Source organism: Protopterus annectens, chromosome 4.part1 (genome assembly GCF_019279795.1).
Source record: "Protopterus annectens isolate FY-2018-M chromosome 4.part1, PAN1.0, whole genome shotgun sequence".
In the NCBI taxonomy this organism is placed as follows: Eukaryota; Metazoa; Chordata; order Ceratodontiformes; family Protopteridae; genus Protopterus; species Protopterus annectens.
In genome coordinates, this window is record NC_056734.1 from 473,206,738 (window position 1) to 473,233,599 (window position 26,862).

Here is a 26,862-nt window from a genome sequence, read left to right on the forward strand (position 1 = left end):
CCAAGAATATAACTTGTATGGGACCTGACGATATCTCTGGCTATGTTCTACATGAACTACAGAGTGAACTGGCACCTCACCTGGGAGCCCTGTTCAATCACAGCCTCACCTCAGGCTTTGTCCCTGCCAAATGGTGCACTGCTACAGTCATCCCTCACCACAAAGGAGGAGTGACTACAGACCCTGGGAACTATCGCCCCATCAGCCTGACGAATCTGATATGCAAAGCTATGGAACGCATTATCATGGACCTAATAAACAAGGATATAGGGAATCTCTAAACTCAGGATCCCACACAGTTTGGTTTTGTGAAGGGTAGATCATGCCTGCTCAACCTGGTCGACTTCTTTGAGTCAGTCACCAGAGCTGTGGATGATGGCAAGGTGGTTAATACAGCCTACCTTGAACTGGCCAAGGCCTTTGACACCATTCCCCATTCAGGAATCATAGAAAAACTCACTAAGCAAGTCATTAACCTCAATATCACTAGGTGGGTTGCAAACTGGCTCACAGATAGAACCCACAGTGTGAAAGTAGCTGACTCCAAGTCAGACTGATGACCAGTCATGAGTGAGTCCCACAGGGTTCAGTCCTGGGTCCACTCCTGTCTGGTATCTACTTCTCTGAAGTCCAGGCCAACACGAAGGGACTGTGGCTGACAAAGTTCACAGATGATTGCAAGTTGGGAGCTATTATTAACTCCCCAAGTGATGTTGAAATCCTACAGAAAGGCCTCACTGAGACCGACTGGTGTCAGAACCATGGCCTTAAGCTCAGTGCCAAAAAATGTGTCATCATCCCCTTTGGAAAAAACCCGGTTCCCATGAATTACCACATCGATGGTAGTCCACGGAACACAGAAGGTGTTATATAAGAGATCTGGGAACACAGGTTGACAGTAACCTCTCTTTTGACCACCACATTTCCACTGTGGTCATAAAATCCTTCTATGTGGCACATCTCATTACTAAGGGTTTTGCATCCAGGAAGAAAGAGGTCATTGTCTTCCTCTACTCTTCCTTCATTAGGCCAGTCATCGAGTACAATGCCCCATTTGCCATGTACCTCACTAGACACCTGCAACAACTGGAGAGGCTGCAAAAGTACCTCACAAAGAGGATCCTTGGCCTTAAACACTTGTCCTATATGGACAGACTCAAAAAACTCCAACTATTCTCTGTCTCATAGCGCCTACTTAGAGGTGATCTCTGCTTGACTTACAAAGCCATGTCTGACCCAGCTCTGTTAGAAATGCTAGATCTAAAGAAATCCCAATTCCTCTGCACCCCATGCTCCAGGGACCTCAACCTCATTACCATAATCAACAGAACATGCTGGAGGGACAGGTTCTTAACCCAGAGACTGCCCATGCTATGGAATAGACTTCCCATACATGTCAAACAGAGCACCTCACTGGCCCTCTATAAGGGAAATCTTGATAAATGGATGGGAAATAGAAAATTCACCCTGGGGATCACTCCAGTGGCTCTACTCAACAGAGACACTGGGAACTAAAGTCGGGTGGCACGATGCGAGGGTAATCCTATGGGCTAGGCTTGTAAAGACTCCAGGGTCATTACCCTTGTATATACCTATGAATCTATGAACAAACATTTTAGCAATTAAACAAACTTAGAAGAATACAAGTATAATAACACAATCAGTATGGATAGGGTTCCAGAAAATAAGACGTTTCAGCTGTTTTAACAAACACAGAGTTCCAGTAACAGACATTTCAGCAGTTGTGACAAACATACATGATACTACATTGATAAGAGATAGTACAAAAGAAGAAGACATACACTGCATATCTTGGGAAGAAAAGAACAACATTAGTTCAAATTGCTACAGTTGCAGTTGGATTCATCGAGAGGGTTTTACCCATACAGTATTAGTTGTTACAAGTGTAATTAAAGTGAGTAAGAGGATTATAAACTTAACGGGTCAGATTAATATCTTCAGATATTTAAATGAAGAGAGTGGAAGTTGGGAAATCATGAAGGCCTAGCCAGGGGAGCTGCAAGAACACAGCCAGGTGTCTACTAGGTGTGAGATATATTTACATCTGTGCAAATACATACGTGTGTGTGTGTGTGTGTGTGTGTGTGTGTGTGTGTGTGTGTGTGTGTGTATGTATGTGTATATATATATATATATATATATATATATATATATATATATACACACACACACACATGTATATGTGTGTGTATATATATATATATATATATATATATATATATAAAAACATATTTATATATATATATATATATATATATATATATATATATACACACACACACATACATGTATATATGTGTGTGTGTATATATATATATATATATATATATATATATATATATATATATATATTATATATGGGCCTACTTTGTTTCATTGAATCTCATTTCACTGAACTGCAGTTAGTATATATGGCACTGTAAGGGAAGTAAAATGTATATGCTCTTTTCCACACTGTAGTGCGATTCTGAAGTTAGTATATATAGTTAGGGGGGATGTGGGGGCCATAGCCCCCCCCCCCCATTATTTTGAGTACATATTGTCTTCCAGAAAGAGTTGGTCATTGGTGTTGTAACTATACATGTCTATTGTTTAAAATGTACTGTTTCGAAGTTTTTGGTAAAATACAATATAAAACAAACAAGGAGAGGGGCTCTAGTGTTTAGCAGCATGCCCTTTAATTTACGTTTTGATGAAATTTTCATGTTGGTAGTCTTGACCTCATGATATTGCCTAAAAAAGGCACTCTGGGGGAGGCAAGAGCGTTTGCCAGGAGCCTGAAGCCCAAGGGAGACAGATGCAGGCCATCTCTGGGAAAGCCCAGGCTGTCAGGTACTGGATCCCCTTCCCCTTATTACAATCTATCTCAAGAGGTGGTCAGTTTTTACTGTCAAGTTTTTACACAGACTCTCCGTACCTTATTTCTTTTTAGAAAGTTTTTCTTTTCTTTTAAAAAGTTTTCACAGTGAAAACTTCACTCCTCTGTCCCCATCAGTAAAACAGGACATCCTCAGTACCTGCCCCCCTCCCCTTATCTCTAGGGAGCAAGTCCTCACTGCCCTCTCAAAGGCAAAAAATACAGCCTCCATGGGACCCGATAACATCCCAGGCTGCATCCTACATGAACTCAGGCAGGAACTTGCAGCACCATTAGCCTGCCCTATTCAACCAAAGCCTGAGTACCAGCTTCATCCCAGCCAAAGTGGAGGACATCTGCTGTTATCCCATTGCACAAAGGTGAAGCATCCACCAATCCAGGAAATTATAGGCCCATCAGCCTAACTAGCCTGATCTGCAAGGCCATGGAGTGGATTATCGTGGACCTCATTAATAAGGACATTAGCAACATCCAGACACTTGATCTGACAGTTTGGTTTTGTCAAGGGGAGGTCATGCCTGTTAAATTTGGTTGACTTCTTTGAGACAGTCACCAAGGCCATAGACGAGGGGAAGATGGTGCACGTCACCTACCTTGAACTGGACAAAGCCTTCGATACTATTCCCCACTTAGGTATAACAGATAAACTGTCTCAACTAGGCATCAATCCATATGTTACCAGACGGGTAGCAAACTGGCTTACTGATAAAACCCACCTAGTCAAAATAGGGGAAGCCACCTCAAGTAGTAGACCCGTAACAAGTGGTATACCCCAGGGATCAGTTTGGGATATACTTCTCAGAGGTGCATGCCAAATCTAGGGATCTATGGCTGACCATATTTTCAGATGACTGCAAGCTGGGTGCTGTAATCAATTCCCTTAGTGATCTAGACATCCTCCAAAAGGGCCTCACCCAAACAAATGACTGGTGCCAGAAACATGGCCTCAAACTGAATGCCAAAAATGCATTATCGTCCCTTTTGGGAAGAATGATGACCCCACAAATTATCACACTGATAATAAGACATAAGCACGCAATCTGTCATGAGGGACTTGGGAACCCACGTGGATAGCAAACTGACGTTTGACCACCATATTGCCTCCATTGTGCAGAAAGCATTCTACATGGCCCACCTCATTGGTCATTGTGCAGAAAGCATTCTACATGGCCCACCTCATTAGTAAGGGTATCTCATCCAGGGACAAGCTGGTCATAACATCCCTGTATTCTTCCCTTATAAGACCAATTATTGAATACAATGTCCCTTTCGGCATGTAAATCACAAAGCACATGCAGCAACTGGAGTGACCACAGAGATATCTCACCTGGAGAATCCAGGGCCTCAAAAATCTACCCTACACAGATAGGCTAAAAGCCCTGTCCCCCTACTCAGTCTCCTACAGACTCCTCAGAAGTGACCTCTGCCTGGCATACAAAGCAATCTCAAACCGCGCCCCTACAGGACTGCTGCATATCTACAAGTCAAGCACCACTCAAGTAACCCACATGCAAGACCTCAGCCTGGTCTGTCACATCAACAGGACTTGTTGGTAGGACAGATTTGTGTCCCAGAGACTCCCCTTTTGTGGAACAGACTCCCTCTCCACATAAAGCAGAGTACCTAATTAAACCTTTTTAAGTGCAACCTAGATAACTGCTGGGATTCCACCTATGTCCCTGCTGGACAGTGGCATAGGGTGCTGACTTGATGGAACATGGGCTAAATTCTTGGCTAGGCTTCTAAGGGCCTCAGGGCCAATAGCCTATTAACTTCCTATGATCTTATAAAACATACAAGAATCACATTTCAGGAAGTCAATTTTAACATGTATGCTTATTCAGTAAGGTCTGTTTGATTTTCATTGAGACAGGCAATAATTTTATATGACTTTAAATACTTCAATGCTACTTCTACAAAATTTTCAATTTAAAGATGCTAACTCTAACCAAATTTGTGTTGCTATATAAAGTTAGACAAGCGTAAACTTAATAGAACTCTCAAATCACTATTTTCATGCCTGGTGGAAGGTTTGAAGAACAGTAAATTCACAGGAAACATTAAGGAAGGAACACAAAGTTTTTAGTTTTGTAATTATTTTATTCCAAAATTTATCTGTATACTTGCAGTTCCAGAACACGTGCAATATATCAGCATTATCAGCTTTGCATGCTCTACAACACACAGGATTACACTGAAAATGGGTCTAACTTCTTTGGGGTAAGGGAACCATTACATACTATCATAAACTGAGTAAAGTATCATTTTTAAATGGAATATGTCTGATGTTCTCCCACCAAGACTTGTGTTTGGAGACAATTTGTGCTTTACTTCAGTAATAATCGGACCAAGTTGTTAATTAAAAATAGGCATTATTACATCTAAATTTAAAAAAATTAACTTATATGATATAGACACTGCTCTGCTCTGATGGTTAAGATGGGTTTTAATAGCTCAAGATAAAATGTACTTACTTATTTGACATTTGTTAACCGGGATAGTCCATCTGAGCAAAAGCCCTTTTTCAGTGGAGGCCCAGGGAGAAAAGCTCCACAGTTCAAGTAAGCAAGAACATTTACAAAACTGAAGATGAATACAGTGAAAAATTTACAGTAAAACAGTTAAGCAAATGTAGATAAAGCTCCACAGTACAATACAGTAAGAGGCATTATAACACTGAAGAAAAAACATAGCAAATAAATATACAATAAAACATTTGAATGAATTTACATAACACACTGGTTTATCTTCAGAGGGTAATTGTACAATACAGAGCAGTTAAGTGAATTATGGTAGGAGGGAAGGGAGGGAAGGGAGGAATAGAGAGGATAGTGATAGAGAAAGGGGTGGGTTCATGTGGGATGATTACAGAGGCAAATGTACGTTCTATTAAGGTACCTTTTGAGAGTTTTCTTGAATTCGTGGATGTAGGAAATGTTTCTAAGGTGCATGGGGAGCTTGTTCCATGCAAGAGCAGGGAAGTAGCTGTACATATTCTGTCCAATAGATTTTTTAGGTTTGTGAATTTGTAAGAGACATTGGTCAGAGCTTCTGAGGGATCGAGGGAGCTTACAGATTGAGACAAGTCGGGAAATGTTAAGGCAAGAGGAAGGCTTATTAAAAATAGTACGGATAATGATAAGTTGGGTAAATAAGAGTTTATTAGGAAACTCTAGCCAGCTGAGTGTCTGGAGAGCATGACAGTGGTGTGATCTTGAGGGCAGACTGGCTGCAAATCTAGCAACTTTGTTGCAGGTGGTTTCAAGATTGGAAAGTAGAGAAGACGGTAAGCTGGTTAAAATTTGAGAGCTGTAAAAAGAGGATGGGGAGAAGGTAAGATTGGACTAGTGAGATCCTGGAGTTGGGTGTGAGGAACCTTTTGTTTCTATAGAGTAAACCAAGCTTTTGGTGGGTTTTCTTGATGCAGTTAAGTACATGAAGGTCAAATTTTAGTTGATCATCCACTATTACTCCAAGCAGTTTAGTGTGCGATTCAGCTACGATCGTAGTGTTGTTGAGGGAAGAGATGGTGAGTGAGAATTTAAAATGGTAGAGGGATTTTGGGAGGAAGAGAAGTTTTGTCTTTTTAGGGTTTAGTATGAGTTGGTTGTTAGTAAGCCATGTTTCAGTGAGGCTGAAAGATGTTTGTGTCAGGATTAGTAGGTCAGTGGGACTGTCAGCGATAGAAATGATGGTGGCGTCATCTGCATAGTGTATGAGGGAAGACTGAGGACAGGATGTGTGAAGTTGGTTATTAAAAATGTTAAAAAGGAGGAGCTTAAAATAGAGCCTTGAGGGATGTCCATTTTGATGGGGATGAAAGGAGAAAGAGCAGAGACCATTTTACAGATTGCAGTTTGTCTGTGAGGTAGCTACTGAACCAGGAGATAGTTGCTGAGGAGAGGCTGAGCTAAGAGAATTTGGAGAGGAGGATGGGGTGAGAGACAGTGTCAAAGGCTTTTGAGAGATCTAAAAAGATGCAGGACACTAGTTTATCATTGTCGCTAGCTAGGGAGAGGGAGTTAGTAAAGGAAATAAGTGAATTAGTGGTGCTGTGCTGGGAGCGGAAGCCATGTTGACTAGGTGTAATTAAGTTTTCATGAGTAAGATAATCTGAGATTTGTTTATAATCACAGTGCTCAAGAATTTTGGAAAGGGGAGAGAGTATGGCAATAGGTCGATAATTAGAGATCTCAACAGAATTTCCACCTTTGTGGATTGGTATAGTGTGGAACTTTTTCCAGAGGGCAGGAACAGTGGATTCACTAACTGCGCAGTTTTGAATTGGTACAGTGTGAAACTTTTTCCAGAGGGCAGGAACAGTGGATTCACTAACTGAGCAGTTTATGAGGATGGAGACATGATATGCTATAGAGTCAGCAGCAGCTTTTAGAAAAAGAGGCGGCAGGTTGTCAGCTGAAGGGGAACCTGGTTTAAACTGTATAAGAAGTTTTTTGATGTAGCTGGTTGAAATGGGTTTTAGTGAGAAAGAACTGTTTTGCAGTCAGGGGGTGGTAGGGGGTGTGGGGCTTGCTGGGTGGGCAGTTTGCATAAGTTTGCTGATGGTATCTAAGAAGTATGAATTGAAAATTGAAGCAATTTCAAGGGGTGTGTTATTGGGGCAGGGGGTAGGAGTTGATGGATTTCCTGGGTGGAGAATTTTGTTGACAGCATTCCAAACTGTTTTAGAGTTCCTGGGTTCAGTACCTTGGGGTGAGAGGTAGTAGTTCTTTTTGTCAGAGTTTGTGTGTTTTTTGGTTAAATTCTGGAGTTCCCTATACTGTTGACAGTGTGTGGGAGATTTGGTCTTAGTCCAGAGTTTCCAGGTGCAATTCCTGTTATGGATAAGAGACCAAATAGAGTTGGAGAGCCAAGGGGGAACACCGTGATTTGACTCTGACAGTTCTGGGAGGGGCCAGGGAGTTCAGAATGTTTCGGAAGATGGAGTTGAACTGAAGGACAGCTTCATCTAGAGGTAGGGAAGAGAGGAAAGACCAGTCAATAGCAGAGAGATTAATAGCAGAGAGAGAATTACTTAATGTATCCAGGTTGAAGCTGGTTAGCATTTGGCACTCTTTACATTTATGAGGTCTAGAGAGGTGGGGGAGAATCTTTGGACACGTATAGGCGAGTGGTCACTGACTGAGTCTGGAAGGAATTCAGGGTAGTGATAGAGGTCAGGCTTAGAGGCAAGTATCCAATCCAAGATACACCAGGTATTTGTGGGTTTATGAAGAAAAGTGGGTGAAGAGATAAGCTGAGTGTATCCATATAGGTTTATGCTGGTGGTGGGAGAGTTAGAGATGAGGGTGAGCCAAGTGATGTTAACATCACCTAGTATTATTGTTTCATTATGTATAGTCAGACATCCACTGTAGGATTTGTTCTAATAGGGGTATGTTCTCTCCAGGGGGTATACAGATGGTGACTATGGTTAGAAATTTATGCTTGTTGAGTTTGCAGTTGGCAATAATGAGTTCAGTTGGGTGAAAGGAGGGGGAGGGTTAATTGGAGGAGATATGGATAGGAGATCAGAGTACATAATGGCAACACCTCTGCCTTTTTTGTGTGTTCTGTCCAGGCGTGCACTGTTGCAACCAGGGTGGAGAAATTCTTTGTCTACATTATGTGGTCTGAGCTATGTTTCAGAGAGACCAACTATGATGGGGACGTACTGGGCTATCCAGGTAGTATGGAATTCAGTTATCTTGTTAAGAATGCTATGGATGATTGAATAAAAAGAGAGATGTTTGAGACTAGGTTTAGGTACCTGCTGAAGTGTTTGTGAGGTACAGGTAGGATGTGATGAATTAGAGTGTGGGCTAGGGTTTGAGTGAATGTCACCTGACAGTTGAAGAATGTTTAGCGGGAGGAAAATAAGTGATGTGCAGGGGTGTGTGTGTGTGTGTGTGTGTGTGTATAAACAAAATAAATAACCAATCAAACAGATAAAGAAAAACAAATAAAAGCCATTTCCTTTTCACTAACAGAACAGGAAAACAGTGAAACCAAACAACAATATACATTACTTCAGAAGTTCAGTTGTGTTACTCATCAGAAAGTACAGTTGTGTACACTTACCATAAATGTAGATGTTCGAGTGTATTCACTGTTGCAGTCATCACACTTGGGTTATCTGCCTGCAGGTAGCCCTCAGTCGGCCCGAATACCAGAGTCGGGATTTCCGCGTCGGATGCTGTCGCCTTATCCATGACATCAGGGGTATAAAGCAGGCAGCAGACGTCATTACATCAGTTTTTCTTGCCCCAAATGTCAGGAGCCCCCCAAATAGGAAGCTGGTATTTGGTGTGGAACACCACCAGTAAAAAGTAAATACCACTGCCATTAAAAATGGCCATAGAGAGGCTAGGTAGAAGGATAGAGAAAACCAGGGGGATGGAAGGAGGGAAACCAGGACTGCAACAGTGAATACACTCGAACATCTACATTCATGGTAAGTGTACACAACTGTACTATGTTCTTCGTGTTTCACTGTTGCAGTCATCACACTTGAGTTGATTCCCAAAGCTGAGGAAGGGTGGAGGTAGTCAAGAAGTGTTAGGGTTGGCTAGCAGGCCTTGTAAGACTGCTGTAGCAAATCCAGCTCTGGATTTTGAAAAAAAAATAGGTAAGTGGTAATACTTGGCAAAGGTGTATACAGAACTCCAGGTTGCAGCTTCCAGAATGTCCCTGGTAGGGACTCCCCTGAGAAATGCTGTAGATGTGGAAGTAGCCGTAGTGGAATGTGTTCTGATCCCCTGTGGCGTAGGTTTTCCATGGTGCTTGTAGCAGAAATGGATGCAGTGTGCTATCCATTGGGAAATGGTTTGCTTTGAAATGCCCTTGCCCTCTCTGCCTCTGTAGCAAAGCTGACTAGCAGCTGGTCAGATTTTCTGAAAGGTTTAGTCCTGTCAAGGTAGAACCTGAGCTGTCTGTGCACATCCAAGGAGTTCAGGATCATTTCCCCTTTATTCTGAGGATTAGGAAAGAAGGTTGGTAAATGGATGGATTGGTTTAAAGCCACACTGGACACCACCTTAGGCATAAAGGATGGGTTAGTCCTGAGGGAAACCTGTCAGCATGGAAAATAATGAAGGGTTCCACAGCCATTAGTGCCTGTAACTCAGACACTCTTCTTGCTGAAGTTATGGCTAAATGCAAGGCAGTTATCCAAGAGAGGAATTTTAACTCTGCTGAAGCAGCAGGTTCAAAAGGGGAAAGTGTGAGCTTTTCCAGTGCAAAGTTAAGGTCCCAGGCAGGGGTGGATGCTCTCCTAGGGGGGCCTAAAGTTGTTAGCCCCTCTCAGGAACTGTTTGATGAGAGGGTGAGAAAATAAAGGTGGTTCAGTGTTATAATGAGCTGAGATGGCAGAGGCATGAATCTTAATGGAGGAGAAGGATAGGCCTCTGTGAAGTAGCTCTGCTAGGTAATCCAGGATTTGAGGTAAGAAGGGCACTCCTGTGTCCTTTCCTTGAGATGGATTCCAAGAACAATATCTTTTCCACTTTTCAGCATAGGATTTCTTAGTACTAGGCCTTCTGGCCTCAAGAATGACGTCCAGCACTTGTTTGCTGAGGGTTGCTGGTGGTGTATTCAGAGGATAAGCCAGGCTGCAAGGTTTAGGGTTTGCAACTGTGGATGCAAAATCTGTCCCTCCTGCTGAGACAGCAGGGAAGCACTGTTGTCAGACTGTGCAAGAGTGGGAACCAGTGCTGGAGTGGCCAAGTCTAGGGCAATAAGAACTGCCCTTGGCTTGTCCTGTTTGATCTTGAGTAGTACTTTTGAGAGGAGGGGCAGAGGGGGAAAGGCATAAATTGAAAGGTTTTCCCCAGGCCCTGCTGTGAGGGTTCCTGGTGCAGAATTTGCTCAACTGGTGGTTCTCGGGGAAGGCAAAGAGATGCACCTCTGGTGTCCCTCACTGCTGGAATAGAAGGTTGAAGGTGTTGGGCTCCAATTTCCACTCATGTGGTTCTAGGAGATTTCTGCTCAAGTCATCTGTCAGTGAATTTTGTTTGCCTGGCAGGAATTGAGCCTGGAGATGCACTTGGTTGCTCAAGGCTGTGTTCCGCAGGGTCATTGGCTAACCTGCAGAGTGGAGTGGATAAGAATGGATTCCCCCATGCTTGTTTATGTACCACATAACTGTGGTGTTGTCTGTTTTTATCATCAGCTGTCCTGGAAGGATTAGGTATCTGAAGGCTGTCAGGGCATTCTGTACAGCTAGCATCTCTTTTTGATTGATGGGCAGGAGCATTTGTCCTGGGCTCCACTTGCCCTGAATGCATTTGCCTGCCATGTGAGCCCCCCATGCATAGTCTGATGTGTCTGTTGTCAGGATTTGGGTGGCGAGGGGTTGAGTTAAAGGCAGTCCCTTGTTGTGGTCGCATGCTTCTGCCCAGCAGAGGAACTCTGCCCTTAGACAAGGTATGACAGGAATGACTGTTTCCAGGTCCTAAGAATGTTGGTACCGAAGGCTTTTTAAGTAACATTGAAGTTTCCTCACATGTAGCCTTGCATATGGAATTAGCAGAATGCATGAGGCCATGAACCCTAGGGCTTGCAATATTTTTCTTGCAGATAGCTGGGTTTTGGTGGCCATTTGTTTGAAGTAGTTGGTCAAATAGACCTGTTTTTCTGGAATGAGAAATGCCATCTGGGAAGTTGTGTTCAAGCTTGCTCCCAGGAATACAATTTTTTGACTGGGCACCAGTTGTGATTTCTTTTCGTTGATGGTGTACCCCAATGAAGTTAGGAGTCTTTTTACAAATGCCAGGTGCTGAAGTAGCAATTCCTGACTGTCGGCCTGAATCAGGCAATTGTCCAAGTATGGGGAAATTTCTCTGCCTACAGTATGCAATGGCTGGAGCCAGGCACTTTGTGAATACTCTGGGCACAGTAGATCAGCCAAATGGAAGTGCAGAGAACTGATAGTGCATAGAGCCTGCCCTAAAGTGTAGATATTTCCTGCAAGACTCCCTTATGGGGATGTGCAGATAAGCTTCTTTTAAGTCTAGGGTGACTAACCAGGCATCGTTGGCTAGAATAGGGAGAAGCTGTTGCAGGGTAAGCATTTTGAATTTTGGGACCACCAGAAAAGTGTTGAGAATTGATAGATCTAGGATTGAGCGCCAAGAGCCCTCTTTTCTGGTCACCAGGAACAGTCTGGAGTAGAAACCCTGTCCACTTTGTTCTAGTGGAACCGGCTGAATAGCCCTGATATTGAGCAGGAAAAGTACTTACTTTTGAGCCTCTGTCCATTGGTTTGGAGGAAGGTCTGGAAACCTGCTTGGGGTTGGCAGTGAATGGAAGTAGAATCTGTACTCCTGGGATACAATGTTTAGGACCCATCAGTCCTGAGTAATAGGCATCCAGTTTTTTTGCATGAAGTCCTAGTTTTCCTCCTAGGGACTCAAGTAATTGGGCAGGGCTGGGAAAGTAAACTGAAAAGTCATTATGAACTTTTTCCATAAGGGGGTGGCTTACCACTCCCTATTTTTGAGGTGGGGGCACTCCATTGTTTAGATCTCTGCATGCCCTGAGACTGTAGTCTGGGTGGTCTGTTGCCACTGGGTTTGGACTGAGAAGGCCTGGAAGGGGCTGGAAAGGACCAGTTTTTAGAAGGCCAACACCTAACTGAATCTAGGTGGTTGCACTTGTAAGAATTCTTTAACAGTTTGCATACATTTAGCTTTTTCTTCCAACCTCTTCTGCTTTGGTGCCAAACAAACGGTCCTTATTTAAAGGAGCATCTAGTAATATTGATTTGACATGATCTGGCAAGTTTTGTTCCTTCAGCCAAGCATGCCTTCTCAGTACAGACCCAGTGACTGCAGCCCTGCAAGATGCTTCTAGGGCATCAAAGCCACACTGCAAAGTATGCTTACTAACTTGGTTTGCAGAATGCATTAACTCTTGTAAATCTTTATTTTCTTCACAATCAGGAAGTAACACCATTTTTGTTTAATTAGTTCCATAATACGTTGCTGGTACATGTGAAACTGGCAATTCAATGCCCTGATGGCAAGAGTTGCAGAGGTATATACCTTCTTACCACATCTGCCTAAAGCTCTGGAATCCCTGTCTGAAGGGGTAGTGTTTTTGGCTGTAGTAGCCTTAGCCTTAATACCTTTAGGTCCCTGGGAAATGGTCTCTGGATCCGCAATAGGATTCTTAAAGAGAAATTTGTGAGAATCGGGTACACTGTAGTACCTGTCAGGTTTTCTAGGGGCTGGTGGTAAAATGTCTGGAGTAAGACTGGATTTCATGGAGACATCATCTACAACATCCAGGACAGAGAGTATAGCTAGAGGCCTGTGCTGAGGCAACTCTAAAAATTCTCTGAGTCTCTTTTTGGACTGAGAGTAGTCCTGGCATTCCCAGTGGAAATGCTCTCTCAAAGTATGCAAGGTTTCACCAAAAGAAAAATCCTCTGGAGGAGGGGCAGAGGGAATGGATACCTCTGCATCTGAATCCTCATAGGTTGATAAGGGTATGTCCTGGTAATCAGAATGGTCACAGTCATCGGACTCCTGGTCTGTAGAATCAGAATGAAATACTTCTTTGTCTCTTAGCAGGGGAAGGCTGGCTTCCCCTAATTAGGGTAATAAGGTCATCAACCATTCTAAGCATTTGTTTTTGTTGCATGGGAGCTTGAGCATGCACTTTGGTCATCTGTTTTCTAGGCGTAGTGCATACTCTGGGCCTGAGAAACTCAGTAGTTTTAGCTAAAAATGAAGTTGTCTGTTTAATTTGAACATCGGTAGGTCGGAATACACCCTCAAAAGCCGGTGCCTGCACAGCGGCTCCAGACCCATCCAAGGTAGAGACATCCGCAGGTTCCATAGTCGAAGAAGCATCTCGCGGCATACCGGACTCTGAATGGGTCTCAGCAGAGGCCTGTGAATCTGAAGAAGTGGGCATCAGGGGCTGCAAAGGCACCTGAGTACCGGCGGACTGGCGATTAGCTTAACGGAAATGTCGTCGGCAGTTTTGGACCTATGCAGTCTGTCTTTATCTTTACGTTTTTTCTTAAGGTCGGTAGTCGAATAGCTTATCGAAGCCATTTTAGAATACGGAGAACAAGAACGAAAGAATTTAGCAACAAAGCCTGATGATGAATGGTTTGGGCGTTAAACAAGGCACAAAACCGATAGCGAGTGAAGTCGTGGTCTGGGCCTAAACAGGTGACGCAGTAAGAATGAAAATCTCTGAGGTATTTGCTTTCCACAGGCAAGACAATTGTTAACTTTTTTTGACATCGGTTAGAGCAAGAAAAAAGGATCCCCAACGGGGTACTTAGCTTTAGAAGACTTCAGGTTTGAAACTCAAAAAAACGAAAATTTCAGGTAGCGGCCGACCGGCACTTGCGAACTGCTTCTGCTTCGGGCTCATTCTCGGCAAGAAAGACTGATGTAATGGCGTCGGCTGCCTGTTTTATACCCCTGACAACCTGATGTCATGGAAGAGGCGACAGCATCCGACGCAGAAATCCCAAGACTCTGCTATTCGGGCCGACTGAGGGCTACATGCAGACAGATAACCCAAGTGTGAATACTGCAACAGTGAAACACTAAGAGCATCTAGCAGACATCCCAAAAAATATTTTCCCTTCTCTATACACAATGGCACTTTTACATTTCAGAAAGACATATACTGTGTTAAAAGAATGGTAACTAAAAATGAACCAAAAAATACTGGTCAAGAAAACAAAGACTAACTCCGACAATGAAGAAACAGCAGAAATATTCATGCTGTTCGCACCCATTTAAAAAAGTTATTATATGCATACAAAAATAAAAAAATATAAACAAGCAAACAAAAACAGACAAACCTTTTATTTAAAACAATAAAAACTATCATAATAGGATTGTAGTACTGGTGTGGAGTATGCTATAGAGTGATTTAATCATACCTGAAGGAGCGGAACACTTAATTCCTTTGGACAAGGCCCAGCCAAGCATGAGTAAATTCCTCTATAACAGATTCCCTTACCATAAACTATTTCTTTACTCAGTCACTGTAGTTTTCAAACATCAAATCACTTCATGATAAACAGCACAACATAAATCATGTCTGTGGCTGTCCTCTTTTGAATACATGGGTCAAAATCAGCACTCCCCTTATTTTCTAAGAATGTACATTATAGCAATACACTGTGTGAAGTCAGCACATTAAAAAGCTCATGGGAATTCCTCAGATTTACCAGTGCTACTTATATTTACATTACACACAAATAACTGCAGCCATATATACATGCTAAGGATGAATCTCACACCACCTACCTAACCTACAGCAAAACACTTATGTCCACAACTCCAGCTTCTTTGTTTAAATCTCTTTAAACTAGAGCAACCTCTTGTATTAGATGGAAGTAAATTCCATGACCTAACCATTTCAGAGCTTTTATTTACTGTGTGCACTTATCTTCTCAGTTTGACTTCTGTATGGTTATCAGTGTTAACTCAACCCAAACACTCCCAAAAGTAACAATCACTTCATTCCTTGTACACCTGCACCAAGTCTCTATCAATTGTATACAGCTGGACAAGTACAGAGACAAATGATGCAATCTCTTATTGCACTCCACATTGCGCATCCCTTTTGTTAATTTTTCAAAATGATATTTAATTTTTACATTTACTCTTCCTCATACATTGTTTCATCTCCAAATGCAACTACTTTTCTCTAAACTCTTTTAAGAGATATCTTCTGTACTGGTTCCTTTGTGCCATGTGGCTATATAATCCTGTAGACCATAACAGATGACCTTAACCTTTATGGCTACACCTTCCGAGTGTCCCTCACACATTATTTAAAGTATTATTGCTACGTATTTAATCTTACTATTAACCTTCCTGATATAGGCTATATTCTCCCAAAAACTGAACTGGCGATGAGGCACTACTTTGTTACTGCATAAGTGAGACAAGCCTGATTTTGCATCTGCACTGATTTAAAGCTTAAAACATACTGTATTAGTAAGAAAACAATTTTGTTTCAGCAAATTGTAGTTACATACATACACACCTGGGCTTACGTATGAATGGGCAAAACAAAAAAATGACAGCCTAGTGATAGTTAAAAGGCTGTAGGCAAGAAAGTCAATGCGTACAAGAGAGCGTACAAGAGAATCTTTTGACAAGATTACTAAATTTCTATATGTGTTGCACAAGATGTGCTACTGCTTAATCTGTCAGTGTAACTTGAAGAAGCAAGATGTCAAGCAGAGATATGCAACCCTTTCTGCAGGATCTAAATGGATATTCTCAGATCATTCCCTGCTATTTGGAGTATGTTGTTCCACAGAAACATGCAGTAATTTGTGCCTCCTTTACAAAACGCATTTACTTTCTCTCACTGTTCTTGCACTGTGATCTCTCAGGATACTTTTAGATATGAAATTCATTCACTTGCAGTTACCTGTAACTTATAGGTTCATAGGTTCATACTAGGCTATCTGCCCTAGGGCATTTATAAGCCTAGCCAGAGTGTGTTTGGCTTTCGCCACCCATTTTAAATTAATTTTGCTATGCCCTTTTTCAAGGTTAGTATACTGTGCCTCTGTCTAACAGTGACACAGAAGTGATACCGGTAAACCTCGATCCCCCATCCACTCATCAAGATTCCTCTTGAAGAGAGTCAATGAGGGACTCTGCCTAACCTGGACTGGGATTTTATTCCAGAGTGAAGGGAGCCTCTGGGTTATGAATCTGTCCCTCCAGCATGTCCTATTTATTTCAGTGCTGAGGTTCAAGTCTCTCGAGCGTAGCTCAATGGGATTTGGATTTTCTGAGGTGCAGCATGTCCATTAATTCCGGGTTGGACATGGCTTTATATGTCAGGCACAGATCGCCTCTGAGCAGGCAGTATGCCACTGAGTAAAGCTGGAGTTTCTTTAACCGGGCAGCATATGGCATCTGTTTGAGCCCTTTGATCCTCTTGGTGAGGTACTTTTGGGGTCTTTCCAGTTGTTGCAGGTGTCTGGTAAGGTACATCCCAAAAGGGGCATTGTACTCAATTATGGGCCTGATGAGGGATGAGTAAAGAGGCATGATGACCTCCCCTGATCTAGATGTGAATCCCTTCATGATTAGGTGGGCTATATAAAATGTTTTTCTAACCACTTTGGCCACGTGGTTGTCAAATGAGAGATTGCTATCAATTTGGGTCCCCAGGTCCCTAATTACTCCTTCGGTACTTAATGGATTACCACATATGTGGTAATTTGTGGGCACTTTGTTTTTGCCAAAGGGGATGACTATACACTTTTTGGCGTTTGGCTTGAGGCCATGGCTCTGGCACCAGTTGTCTGTTTCTATGAGGCCCTTTTGGAGGATGCTTGTGTCGGCTGGAGAGTCTATTATAGCGCCCAGTTTGCAGTCATCTGCGAACTTGGTCAGCCAAAGTCCTTCCGTGTTGGCCTGTACCTCGAGAAATATATACCGAACAGGAGAGGTCCCAGAACTGAGCCTTGTGGGACGCCACTTGTAACTGGTTTGGAGTCTGACATGGCTCCAGCAATTCTAAGCATGTGGGTTCTGTCCTTGAGCCAGTTTGCAACCCATCTAGTGACATAGGGGTTTATATTTAAGCTGGTGAGCTTATCTATAATGCCCGAGTGGGGTATTGTATCGAAGGCTTTTGCGAGGTCCAGGTAGGCTGTGTGGACCACCTTCCCCTCGTCAATGGCCTTGGTGACTGTTTCAAAGAAATCGACCAGGTTTAAGAGGCAGGACAAAGCCGAACTGGGTAGAATCCAGTGTATGTAGGTCCCCAATATCTTTTTTTATGAGGTCCATGATGATCCTTTCCATAGCTTTGCAGACCAAGCTAGTCAGGCTTATGGGGCGATAGTTTCTAGGATCCGTTGAGGCACCACCTTTGTGGAGAGGGACCACTGTTGCTGTACGCCACTCTTTTGGTACATATCCTGTGGTAAGGCTGAGATTGAACAGTAGTTTTATGTTTGGGTTTAGCTCTTCTTGGAGTTCATGTAGGACGCAGCCCGGGACACCGTCTGGTCCCATTGATGCTGTGTTTTTTGCTTTGGAGAAGGCGGCTCTTAACTGAGCATCTGAGATGTCAGGGGGGCAGCACTCTGCTGGGATAGATATTTGCCCTTTTGGTGGGGGGGGGAGTTTGCGCTGAACCTGTCAGCTAGGATGTTGGCAATGTCTGTGGGTTCGGTGTATTTTTTGTCATTTTGGACTAATTCTGAGCATATCTGGGAATTCCCACCCAGGTTCCTAACATAACTAAAGAAAGCCTTGTGATTATCCTTAGTGTCCTGTGCAATTTTTCTCTCGAAGCTGGCCTTAGACGATTTTTTGAGTGCCCGTAGTTTTTTGCTAACACTGATCAGAGATGTCTTCCCTTTTTGGGATTTTGCTCTATCATGTAGTAGCTTCCTCCTTCTATTGTATAGTTTGTTTATGGCTGGGGTCCACCAGACAGGATGTCTGCCTTTGGAGGATTGGGTCTTGGTTTTATTTGGGATTGCATGATCCATGCATTCCTGAAGGTGTTCATAGAATGCGTTTATAAAGGATTCTGCGGTCTGGGCCGTATTTTCCACAGGCCCGTGGGCTTAGAAGGATTCCACCTCGGTTTTGAGGAGTGTGAAATTTGCTTTAGAGAAGTTTTTCACTGTGGTTTTCTGGGCAGGGGGTGGGGTCGGGATGTGAATATCCAGTGAGATTAGTTTATGGTCTGATCTTACCAGTGAGGGATACACTTCTGGTCTGGAGGATAGAGTCCCCATGTTGGTGGTGATCAGGTCCAGTATGTTTTCCCCTCTTGTGGGAGTGGTAACAAGTTGTTCCATAGCATTTGAGTTTATAAATTCTAGGAACTTTGAGCTAGGGTGTTGGAGCTAGAGTAATGCTCCCAGTCTATGTTTGGGTAGTTGAAGTCGCCCAATATAATGGTGTTTGGGGAGACCTTCATATTTTCCAGTGTTCTCAGGAAGGCCGAGTGGGGTTCCTGGGTTTGGGAGGGTGGTCTGTAGCAGGCTATAAACTGGAAGGCAGTTTTACCCACTGTTAGTTGCACATGGATAGTCTCTGATGCTTCGTGCTGTGCCACCAACCTGGAGGTGTGGGTATCTTTGACGAATATTGATACTCCCCCTCCTTTTCTGGTTCGGTTCAAGTTTTGGGGCCGAAAAGCATGGTATGTGGTATAACCTGGTAGTGCTGGGGTGCTCTCGGGAGCTTTGAACCAGGTTTCTGTTACTGCACAGATATCGATGTTCTCCATGCTAAGGAGAGTTTTGAGTGCATGCATCTTGAGGTTTAGACTTCTGGCGTTGAGTAGCATTACTCAGTTTCTTATCCCTTGTGATACCTATGGAGGTGGGTTTGTCTTTTGAGCCTTGCCTAAAAAAGGCACTATGAGGGTAGCAAGAGCCTTTGCCAATATCCGAAAGCCCAGGGGTGACAGGTGCAAGCCGTTCCTAGCGAAGCATCGTGGCCTGTCGAGCATGTCATCCCAGGCTGACAGGCATTGGATCCCCTTTGAATGACACCAATACTTAAGCCAATTGTTGAAATTGATCTTGTCTTCATATTGTGGCATCATTCTTGGTGAGGGTAAGATGCTACTCAAGGTCAGGGTCATACCGGCCTGGGCCACATGCTCAGAGAGCTCCTCTATGTCTCTTTTCATGTAGTCCAGGGAGGTACGTCTCAGGTCATTCACACCAGCATGGACAATGACTGAGTCATATTTGTACTTGCCTTGGAGTAACCTGAGTGCTTGTGTTATGTGGCGGATCCTAGCGCCCGACAGGCAGCTCACCGTGACCTTCTCCTTGTTCAGCCTGGTGAGCGGGACATCAGTGTGCCTGACGATAGAGTCACCTATTACAAGTGTATCAGGTGTGTTGTTTAGCCTTAAGGGCTGTGACTGTTCGGCACACTGGCTTTCTGCGCTATGTGTTGCACGTGTTTTGTTTTGGGGTAGCAGTTGCTTGGGTGTCTGCTTTGGTGGTCTCTGCTGCTTAGGCTGATTTTTATTTAGAGCCTCCGAGTATGTTTTTGTGTGTTTGTGTGTTTGGCTTGCAGGCTGCAGAAACTTGGGTAACAAACCCAGAGTATGGGTGGTAACAGCAAAATATTACTGGCACTAAACAATTATGATGATAACTAGATGAACTGCTTGACTTTTCTAATTTGTATAATCAACCATAATTTTGCAAACTCCTATAAAAACACTCATTTTACGTCACTTTCTGTAATTAATGATTTATTTATGTTTATATGTATAAAAACCACAACTATGATTTTGCCTTGCTTTTTGTTCAACTTGAAATGACTCAAATGTGATTTTTCTGCAACACACTGCATATACTTTGCATTATATTAGAAGCAACCATAATCGGCTTTGCAGTAATGGTACAGTGGGCATCCAGATGGCCGATTATCCAGATTCTATATTCTTGTCATGTTCGGTACAAAGGACTATAAACAGTTCATAGGTATGTATTAGGCTAATGGCCCTGGAGCCTTTACAAGCCTAGCCCAAAAACATTGCCCAGGCACCGTGCCACTCGATGTTAGCTCACAGTGACCCTATCCAATAGAGCAACTGGAATGACCCCTGGTGTGAACTTTCTGTTACCCATCCACTTGTCAAAATTTCCCTTGAAGAGGGCCACCGAGGTGCTCTGCTTGACATGAATGGGAGTATGGGCAGTCTTTGGGAGATAAACCTGTCCCTCCAGCATGTACATGTTTTTTTAGTGGCACCAGCTTATTTGATTGCTAGAATGTACAGCAGGCTGAAAGTGCTTTTTGGGAGTTTCTCAGAAGACTGTGAATTAATATGCAACTAAAAAGCAATAACACATAAGTGACAGAAATAAACAGAACAAAAAACAGAATGCAAAGCACAGAACACTACAACAGATAGGCGAAAATGAAGACAAAAAGCACTAGACCAATGGAAACCAAAGTGTAACTTTGAAGAAACTGACCAGAGATTAAAATACTGCAAAGTTATCTACAAAAAGTTGTAACTAAATGTTTAGTACAAAACACATTACATTTAGCTTATCTGCCTCTGAACCAGGATGCTGAGAGTCCTAGAACAGGTTGGGAAGAAGATCATATATGAAGCAACAGCATCTGCATATACATAAACAAGGTTTCTACACTTTGAGTGAGACATTCATTAGCTTACTCTAGCAACTGCCAGACTATAAACTACAAGGCCCAAATGTCTGAAAAATAAATTGCAATTCATTAAATAAAAAGCAAATTCTAAAATTCAATGTTTCAGTATTGAAATACTTTTGCAGGAGAGACTGTCCCCTCTACCTCCTGATGACGGGGTTACCTCCTAATGAAGGGAAGACTACCCTGAGGTACCACAAACTCAGGCATAGTATATACTTTCCGGTATTCACACTTGTAGTTCAACTTTTCTGAGGAGTGTGATTTTCGTCTGCGGTACTTCAAAAGGTACTCCAGGCGATATTAAATCAAGGTGACTTCTATTCGTCCTAGTGATGTCATCTTGTTCGGTGTTCCATATTTATAAAAGAAACTTAAGCACCTTTAAAAAGAAAAGTAGAATTTCCCTGCTGTCTTGGCCAACATTTCCTTTAAACCTGAACTAGCATCTTCCAGGCTCTGTACAGATGACGGCATACAGTCTGCCTGCTGCATACTTAGTCTCCTCTCTACAAGAATTAGCAACGTGTGCATACAGCATGTTGCTTTTAAATACAAACACAGGTTTGCCATCTACTAACGGTTTGCATGTACAGACCTTTATGATGAACAAGGAAGGGGCAAACGCAGTGTAATACTAGGACAGAGATAATACAAAGGTATTACAATTTCAAATTAAATAGAGAACATGGAAAAGGGGAAGGAACATAAAGAGAAGACACAGGGACACTGGACAACAGAAGAATGTTTAATAGGGGCAGAGTGACTGACAGGAAAGGAATGAAGGCAAAGACTTGAGGATGTATGAAAGACAAAAGACTTAAGCAGGGGAGATGACCGAGACAAAGCAATTGGCTTGACCTGAATCTGCCAGTCTCTCAGTCAGAATGACACTCTTAAAACTTTCTGCCCTAATCATTAGGGTAGATTAATATGTTTAGGAACAGAGAACACAAGCTAAAGGCTGCAGAAACCACTACGATTAAGTGGGTCAGCACATTTAGGGATCTTACTGCAGGACTTACCTGAGAATGAATCTATGAACCTAAACGCAGGTCTCTTGGTGAAAAGAGAAACACAGCATGCAAGACAGGTGGGAAGTATGTATCAGCAGCAATTAAAGATTAAAAAATGAAACAAAAAAACTTCTGCCAAATACTGCATATAAAATAAAGTTATGTTATAGCAACACTAAAAGGTGAGTGAGTCAGTAAATGGTTCAATAAGCTGACTTGACAGACTAAAACACAGGCTTAATATTTAAATTAATTAAAGAAAATCCATCTACGTGGATAACAGATACAGAGACAGACTGATAAATAAAATAATTAAATAATGTTTTGCGATGTTTATATATATATATATATATATATATATATATATATACACATATATGAAATTAAAGAAAAGGAATGTGACATATTATTCAGACACTGTCTGCTTTTATATTATCATTTCATAAAATCTGCTAATGTTACACTGTGAGCAAAGCTGAATCAGTGGCAAAGTGGCATACATAACCACTCACGACACAGCAGACCATCATAGTTCTCAACCTCTTAGCACAAAAAATCTGGACAAAGCCTAAAATAATGAGGGGATGGATTGTAAATATTGCTCTTATAAACTTGGAAAGTTGCTAGAATAACAGGCTTTGGCTAGCGTGCATTTTCTGAAAGATATGAAGTCTGAAACTCAAGTATGTATCACTTTATGAGGAAAAGGCCAAAAAAATGAGGCAAAAATTTGGATATTCAGCAAAAATCTGGACAGCTGACAGGTATGCACACTATCTCCTGGTCACTAATGACACAAACCAAAAAAGTTAACACTGCCATGGTACAGGACAGAATACAGTGAGTTATTTCATGTACGAGTTACTCTGTGTACAAGATGTTGCTGTTATGGTTGTGAAGCTTTCATTATTGCAAAGCAAGTGACAGACATACTGCAAGGGGGAGAAAAGATAGTAGAACATCAAAAGACAGATGACATTCTAAGTGGTATCAAAGCCCTGACAGCAAGAATCAACAGACATCAGTAGTCAGACCAGCTTTCCTTTTCCATTCTGATCCCCTGAAGACATTGTACTAAGATCCATTCCTCCATTACTGATAAATACATTACACAGAAAAAGTCTGCCGAGAACAAATAACTTATAGTGCTCCATTTTTATCAAATTTTGTAAAAATGTCACTTTCCATTTAACACACAATTCTGCAGTTCATCTAACAGCCAAAGCATATATGCAATGGCAGCTGTAGTCCAACTAGCTAGTTAATGATTAATGATCTGTTAGGAAGTAATCTGTTCAACCACTTATCTGTTTGTGACATTGCTGTAACAGTACTATCTCATACTAAATATAACTGCAATGATATAAGTATCTTGCATCAGCACAAAAAAAAAAAAAAAAAAAAGAGGAGGATGCACAACTGTTGGTACAGGCATGCAGGCCATCCAGGAATCAGAACACTGATGAGTTTCAACTCGTAACTTGTCTTACCTTACTCATCCAAGACTTCCGCTTGCACATGGCTTTCCTTCTTTTAACTGCCTCCCACAGACGCCTCTGGCCTATGAAAAACAAATAACAGTTGTTCCTTATCCTGCAAAGGCTTAGCAATTTATTTCAAAGACTAAGAATCACTGGGTTGTGACTGTACATCAGTCTGGAAATTCTGCCATGTTATCAGCTGCCTATGAACCATGGCCTAAGGCAAAAACTCACCAAATGTCAGTTTTCTCAGTAATGGTTATTAAGAGCAGACTGATTACTCAGGAAGGGCACTATTGGATTTACACAGCCAGCAAGTAGCGTAATTTGCTCCAGTTCTAATGACCTAGGCTTCAAAAAAACAGCAGAGGTTTGTGATAAACATCCAGGACAAGCATAGTACTAGCTGCAGTTGAAGGGTGTTCGTGTCATGTTTCTTTCACTTAAGCTCATACACGTCCCCATATGGAACCACAGTCCACTGCAGGCACACAAACACACCTGTGACAAAGCATCAAAAGTATCAAGAGTAACTAGGCAACTTGAGGATGTGACCAGCTAGGAAAAAATTCCTGTGCCTCCTAACTGCCTGTGCAATGGCAAATGCATTTTGGTATCTACTTTGGGCCACTATCTGCTACTTTTGATGGTGAACACTGCACAAAATATAGATGTAAATGTAACTGCTATAACCCGTTATATTATGCAAATTGATGAAAGAAAAGAAAATCTACAGCAACAAAGAGGATGACAAAATTTTAAAACTATTGCAGGAAAATGAAACTTTCAAATAACTAGGTGTGTACTAAGAGAAAAATACTTGCATGTGAAAAAGAAGTGGGCCTCCTTTAACTTGAGACACACACACACACACTGACTGTGGGATAAGTATCAATTAAGTAATCCTGCTGGCTAACATATGCAGTTTTGGAAACTGTAAGGAAAGGGGGGTGAGGGTCTCAGTCTCCCAATTAGCGAAGGAGGCCTAGACGAAGGTACAAGTCATAGTGCAGGGTGTGCAAAGAGTGGACCATCAAGTACAAATGAAAGTGAGTAGTATGCACCATCAAGTACAAATGATGGTGACAGGTATGCAAGAACTTGACTATTAAGAAGGACTTAAAAGGTTGGTGATGTACATACTAAACAAAAAGAGGAAGAGAGACATACAGTCTGTGTGCATGGACTAATCCACAAGTTTATTAAATACTATACAAATTCAAAGAAACAAAATGAAATACTGACATCAAGAAACAAAAGTAATGGGCTAAACACATTTCAAGAGAAAGGAAAAACTAAAGCACGGTAGATGATAACAAAAAGGGTGGTCACTGACGATTATCAAATAGAAATCTTCAGAGCTTGCTTGGAATTGCTTACACAAGTATTTCTGTACTCAGCAGATTGTGAACAAGACCTGATTGGGGACTGGAGGCACAAATCTTAGAAATCTTGTAAGCTTGAGAGGTTTAGAAGGGAACTGCAAACTCTAATCCAGGAGATCACAGGACATCAATGGGAATTGCAGGATATAAACTAAGATTAAGGTATTAGTATTTCAAACATTGATCGTAGATGTGATGAAGTGAAGTACTGCCAGCTATACCAGGAGAAGTAGGGCAGTGGATGTATAACATATGCTAGCATAGCTAGCTGCAGTTTTGTAAAGAACTATATACCATTTGTATATCAAACTGATTTGTACAGGTGCTTGTGTTGAAAATGTATTTGTAAAGCTGCTTGTGTTAAAAATATACCAACAATGGGTCCTGCTAAACAGAAAATAAATACACCTGTATGTCAGACTGTATTGTAACTGTTGAAATGAATATACTGTTGCACAGAATACTGAGAGAGAAGAGGTTTATCGCAGTCCACCTAACTTTGAAAAATAGTCTGAAATTAAATTATCTGGTTTAGGCCATAAGGATTTCATGTTACAGTTCTGTTTGCAGCCAGAGACAAAACATGTGTGAAAACCAGGACTAGGAATCCTACTGTATTGTCCTTTGGGTGAACTAATTGATACACTGGAAAGGTGGAAGTCTTTCAAATGGTTTTATAGCTTCCAGATGCTATAACATGTCTCAGCAAAGCTCTTTGTGTGTGTATTATCTGTGAGCACGTGAATATATGTGTGTGTATTATGACACATATCTGACCTGATGCATGTGATGTCATTCTGTAATCCAGTACTGAAATTTTTTTTAATATTAGATGAGAAAGAAGTCTCAGGGCAGTCTGTTTTTGAAACCTGACAAAGAAGGATCACTCACCAACTTCATCTTGCTTTTCTCAAGTAAGCACTCAAGGAATAGTAACTCTTTAGAGCAGTCAGGAAAATATAGTGAGATTAGTTAAGTACCATTTCTCTGCATCTGTCCAACTGTGTTATTATTAAAATTTCCTGTGATGAAACTCTGGTGTTTACTGTAAATAGATATTCAATATTTTCATGTTCTTCTGGGGTTTACTGTAAATAGATATTAAGTATTTTCACGTTCTTTTTATTATTTATTATTAAACATATTTTAAACTTTTCATCGTGGCTGGACTTTTACTGAATATTTTAACCTTTGAGAATACTTACATTTATTTGGTAACACTGTGGCCTCTCCTGAAAGCCTTGCTGTTTGATCAGCATTACCACTGAGTAAAATTGGGTATCCCTGTAACAGCCTTAAAGTAGCTGGCTGTTGGCAATGAATCTACTTTATAGTCTGTGCAGAGGGGGGCATAGATAGTATATCTGTATCAGCCTTAACTTGGTAGGTAGGTAGGGGTGCGTGTGTGTGTGTGTGTGTGTGTGTGTGTGTGTGTGTGTGTGTGTGTGTGTGTGTGTGCGCAAAAATCAAAAATCAGTGTGTGTGTGTGTGTGTGTGTGTGTGTCACATACTTAAAGCACAGATGCAGAGCACTGGTTTGACAGAGAGGTTGGAGGAGGACTTCCCTTGGAACACTCGGCAGAGAACTCAGCTCTACAGCTGTGTCAGTGGGGAGTCTTATTTGGGGGGACTGCAGAGAGAGAGAGGGGAAACCCAGCCTCAGGACTGAGTGTGTTCTCTGTGTGCTCTTAAGAAAAACTGTGCAGAAAGCTGCATCTGGAAATACTGTGTGTATCTATTTTTGTTCCAAGTGAACGTCCTTCACTGGTTTCCGTGGCAAGGATTGAGACTGCTTGATCACTAGCACAGAGAAGGGGCATCACATATTGCTGAGCAGTGGTGCAGACATTAATTGAACTAATACAGCCTGTAGTCAGTTGTCACTGAAGGTGTGTGTACTCTCTGCAG

The 26,862-nt window shown here is 42.0% G+C and overlaps 1 protein-coding gene across 3 annotated transcripts in view; it reads right to left on the bottom strand.

Moving 5' to 3' along the window:
• Positions 1 to 26,862, bottom strand: part of TNK2 (tyrosine kinase non receptor 2) — a 1,226,346-nt gene that overhangs the window by 986,299 nt on the left and 213,185 nt on the right. For all 3 annotated transcript variants that reach the window (XM_044070286.1, XM_044070284.1, XM_044070285.1), the window contains exon 3: positions 23,579 to 23,649. In XM_044070286.1, coding sequence (XP_043926221.1) covers positions 23,579 to 23,649 — 71 coding nt within the window. The remainder of the gene's footprint in view (positions 1 to 23,578; positions 23,650 to 26,862) is intronic.